Source organism: Buceros rhinoceros, unplaced genomic scaffold (genome assembly GCF_000710305.1).
Source record: "Buceros rhinoceros silvestris isolate BGI_N320 unplaced genomic scaffold, ASM71030v1 scaffold13970, whole genome shotgun sequence".
NCBI classification, from domain to species: domain Eukaryota; kingdom Metazoa; phylum Chordata; class Aves; order Bucerotiformes; family Bucerotidae; genus Buceros; species Buceros rhinoceros.
In genome coordinates this window covers 9511-14398 of record NW_010390257.1, presented here as the reverse complement: position 1 = coordinate 14398, position 4888 = coordinate 9511, and the positions used below count along the sequence as shown (strand labels likewise).

The 4888-nt window shown below is 43.4% G+C and overlaps 1 protein-coding gene across 1 annotated transcript; it reads left to right on the top strand.

Annotated features, from left to right (window-relative positions):
* Positions 1-2266: 2266 nt before the first annotated feature.
* SRP9 (signal recognition particle 9kDa) lies at positions 2267-4498 on the top strand (the record flags this gene model as incomplete). Its single annotated transcript, XM_010137130.1, has 2 exons — positions 2267-2335; positions 4379-4498. Coding segments are annotated over 2 exons (189 nt in total), but the record flags the coding sequence as incomplete, so codon positions are not given.
* Positions 4499-4888: the final 390 nt, after the last annotated feature.

Below are 4888 nucleotides of genomic sequence, written 5' to 3'. Positions count from 1 at the left end.
CTGGCAGCGACTGCAGCTGTCCGCCCCCGCCGGGAGCCGCGCTACCCAAGGCGGCCCCGGCCGTGCGCGGCTGCTGTGACCGCCTGGAAGAGTTTCTCGAGGTGCAGTTCTAGTGGCCGGCGCGGGGGAGGCAAGAAGCAGCAGCGTGGAAGGGGGTTACTCACTGGTGTCACACCTGACCTTCCATTTCCACGGAACGGGAGGAAATTCTCATTTAACACCCCCAAAACGTACATAGGAGACAGTGTTTCAGGTGTTGTTATCAATGACGGGAATGAACGTCGAGAGTTTCAGAGACCTTGTGATTATTTACACTGTATCTGCGTTAGAAACCGGCTTTAGGAGTTCTGCTGCATTAAGAGTGTTTCGAGAATTCGTTTCTCTTATGAGTTTACAGCATTTAAGACTGTATCATTTGCATTTGTCTTCCTAAAAAAAAAAAAATTAAATCATTAACTTCTACATTGTGGTGCTATCTGTAGTGTCTTCTCAGACTGAAAGGTGTTTGCTTCCTAAAGAGTAATTGCTCTAGGAATTACCTTCTTGGTATATGACAGCTTTTTGTTTCTAGTAACTTTTTTGGGAGTATAGTTTGTGCAAATGTTAAAAAGTAACTTCAGTCTTTAAAACATTATAATTCAGTCAAAAAGCAGCACAAAGGGTAATGTGGAGCTCGTGTCTCAGAAAACTTCAGTAAAAAAGGCCTAATTTTCTTCAGCAAAAACAGGGGACATGGAGGAACCTTCAGAAGTAATGTCTCACATATGCCTTCAAGTAGCATAGGTGACTTCTTCATATGCAGTTCCCACCTATCAGCTGGTAATAAAATTATCCTCTTACCTTCTGATAATAAAATTATCCTCTTACCTTCCTATGCTCTGTACCATTCAATTAAATGAAAGTGGGCGGATGTCAGTGTAGTCAGGAGTTGCTTTTGATTTTTGTAATGAAGCAGCCTCCAAAGGCAATCTCAGCCCGCCTGTGGCAATAAACTCGTCTGTTGAAGAAAGCATTTGTATTGGTCCCAGAGTCCCAGCACAAGTACCCTCCTTTTAATTTGCCAGAGAACTAGCCAGAGGAGCTTTTGAATGTCACCGGGCTTGTCAGGAATGGGAAGGAAGAATTGTGGGAGGTGGGTGTGTTCTTTGTGGGCTGGCGAGGCTGCTTAGCGAGTGGCCTTGCCTTCTGTGGGAGCAAGCTACCTCACGCCTGCTGCTGGTGGCCGCCTCTCTTGTGCTTTTTGGGCTTGCTCAGCTGAGAGATGTGTTGTGACGTGGCTGTTGTGGTCAGATGACAGTTCGTTAAAACAGGGGGGATATATCTGTGATGAGATCCATCTTGGAGCAGGAATTTCAAAATGTATTTTGTAGTCAAGGAGGCTGTGGACCATTAGCACAGGTCGCTGTACAACAAAGACCTGTTTATAGCAGGAGTTCAGAATGTTCTCAAAAGGACACCTTGCTTTGTTTCTAGTTACTGGTGCTAGCTGAGGCTAGTAACAATAGATACCGAGTCTCTGTGACCAGCTCTGTGTTCAGGAGGTAGCATTTAATGCTCAGTCAGTTGCTGAGGATGTTGATATTTATCACTGTGGCTTTGAGAACTGTGGTGATTTGAGAGTCCAGAGGGACTCTGATGTTAATTACTCTAAAGTGTTATTCTTTGTGTCTTCCCTTTCCACTTGCAGAGACATCAGAACACTTCAAATCTATCTGCGGCTGCAGTGCAGCTGTAGTGACTGCGAATACAACCTTCTTTTACGTAACAGTTTAGGTACCACAGAAGAAAAAAGTAGTAGTTTTGAGCTTGCCCCCTTTCAAGTCTTCATATAGAACTACATGTTTTTAAAAAATACTTCAAGTTTATAAACACAAACTTCCAGTTAGTTTTTCCGAAGTGTGATACGTGGCAAGGGGGTGTCTTGTATTGACACGACTCGTAATTTGCCTTACGTGACAGCGAGGACTCTGCAGGTGCCGTTGCTGTTCTTACAGTGGTTTTGAACATGCCCAAAGTTAAGCTTCCCGATGCTGCAGTAATACCAGTTTAGCGCGTTAGGCAAGGAGAAGTGATGGTTCAACCTCCACACCATCCTGGCTGCAGGATTAGTGGCCACCAGAGCTGAGGACCACCACAGAGGTGGTGAAAATGTGAAGCAGTGCATAATTATAACAAAAGGTAGTCTGCATTTGGGCAGATTTCACTCAGATATATTCTGAGAATCGCTGGCCATAGATGTTAATTCTTAAAGTGTTTGTCGTTTCAGGTGCGGGTTGTTCTCAAATATCGACATTGTGATGGGAACCTCTGTATCAAAGTAACGGATGATGTAGCTGTAAGTACAGAATAAATTCCCGTTTCAGGGCTTACTGTACCTCTCATGGACTTGTGTTTTGCTGTCAGTCAGCTTGGGAGCCTTGAATGTTCCTGGCAGTTTTCAAAAAACTCATGCTCAGCCTTCCCAAGTTGCTCTGTCTGTGACTGACCTTGACTTGTGGTTCAACTCTGTGCAGTTCTGGAAAAGTTCTGATGCTTCAGTGTTTTTTATGGTGTCAACGTAATTATTTTAGGATTCTATGAAAACAAGGAAAACAAGCACTGGAAAAATCTTCAACCCTCTCTCTATCTGAAAGTGCTTCACAGAATGACATTGGTAGCTTCTGCTGAAGCATTTCAGGAGCATCTTCAAAGAGATGTGTTTACTAACGTGAGTGTGGCCCTTTTTACTTGCTCGGAGTGATGACAACTTCTAACCATAGGTTAAGCTCCTTGGTGATTGTGAGACAGTGGAGTGATTATGAGACTGAACGACAAGATTCACTTGCAGTTCAGAGGTCCTGTTTTCTGAAATACTGTGATGGCTCAGTTATGCATTCAGTAAAAACTGCGGAAAAGATGCACGACACGGAATTCTGCAGTGTCCTTCCAAGGGTTGCTGTACGAGTAGACGGAGCAGCTGCACTGCTTGCCCTCTTTCTAAGGGTTCTGAGCACTGGGAGAGTGCATGGAAGCGTGGGAGGGGTTGGTACGAGAGCAGGTACGAGTCGTCGGTGTGCATCAGTGTACAGATGCTGATGTGCACTCCAGTGACGGGGTCTTGGTGCTACTGACGTTATAGCCAAGTTGTGGTTTTCCTGCAGTCTAGAGCAAGGAATGGTAGTCTGCCCTTCTCCTGCCTCCAGGCCTGGAAAAACTCAGATTCCTTCTTTCCAGGAAGAGTAGTCTGACATTTGCAATACCAGAGAGAGATGGAAAACTCCAGTAGTGACACTTCTGGACAGGATAACAGGGCTTAAGTGGGTGAGATGTTGGTGTGGGGCCCTGATGACAGGGGGAAGTGAAGGGCACCGTCACTGAGATCTGCCATAGGAGAGGTTGGAGTCAGGTGATTCTCAGATGTGAACTCCTTCCAGTCACAGGCCCTCTTACCTGCTTCCAGTCCTGGAAAGCTGTTACACTGGAGTGGGGGGCAGGGGATAGGTTGGGTTGGTTTGGTTGTTCTAAAGGCAGGAAGTTTTCCTTGATGCTCAGTCTGTAGAACTAATATAGCTGAAGGAAAAAAGAAACTTTTCTGCTCTTTGTCTCTGAATTAAAATAGGAATTTCATGCTGGCAAAAGTTGCTGTGTTGACAGCACTGAGTAATGGAGCATTCTGGGTTTTTTCATTGTTAAATCAGCCTGGGCAGTTATACTTGTGCTGTGCAGGTGTAAGGAATTACTTAAACTGGGGGAAAAAAAAATACCAACAAAACTCAAGGGGTCTTTCTGTGGTAAGTCACTGGCATATTAATCTTGTCACTTTTGCATTTACAGGCTTGTGACATGAAGGGCTTCCTTTCTGTCTTTATCAGATGCTATGTTCCTTCTTTAGGACTGTCTTAGAAGCAGATTTTGCTTAGGGGAGGAGATCAGTTTGTAAAATGAACTGATTTTTTGTCACTGGCAGTGTAACATTAAGGACTGTGAAAGGCAAAATAAACTTTCAGAATACAGAGAATAGGAAAGTAATTTCAGGTTTAAAGCCTGGTTCTAATTTTAGACAACACAAACAGGAGTGTCTTTAAAGACAGTTTTAAACCCCGAGTTTTAGCACCTTTTTTGAGAGAAGAAACTAGAATAAATCCTGAGCTTCTCTATTTTCAAAATGGAAAATATGAGCCTTTCAAGGAAACTTAAATGTTACTGCAGATATGTGTTATGTGTATATTTCAAAACAGGGTAGGTGTGTGTTTGGTGCTGCCTCATGGTACCAACATGCCACGAATGAACATCAAGTATTTACCTTATTTTGTGTGTTCCAAGCACAGATACATTGTGACTATAAACAGGATAAAACCAGTTCGAGCGAAATCTGATATTAAGCAACTTTCTCTTACAGTGTTTGCTGTATAGAACAGACCAGGCGCAAGACGTAAAGAAGATCGAGAAATTCCACAGTCAGCTAATGCGACTCATGGTGGCTAAGGAATCCCGCAGTGCTGCCATGGAAACAGACTGAGTTGCTGAAAATAAAATGAGTGCTCCGGTCATATTTCACTGGAAGAAAATATCTCTTGGATTTGAACAAATACTGGGACAGGAGATGCTTTTGTGTACTGAAGTGGACTGATGACAAGTCCGAAGCAGTCCCCCGCTCCGCCCCAGACTCCGCTTTGGAAGACTAGGAAAATAAATGCTTTCAGTTGAAAGCTTATATTTATTTTTGGGAATCAAACAAGAAACTATTCTTACACATTAGGTATGCTAAAATGACAAGTAAATATTTTAGATCTACAGTACTTCAGTCTGAATTTGGTGGGCTACAAGCGTGTTTCTGGAAAGTTACTGTAAAATTTCATAAAGATTTCATTGTGTTTGTTCGTTATGCTGGTGTATTCTCACCGTAGAG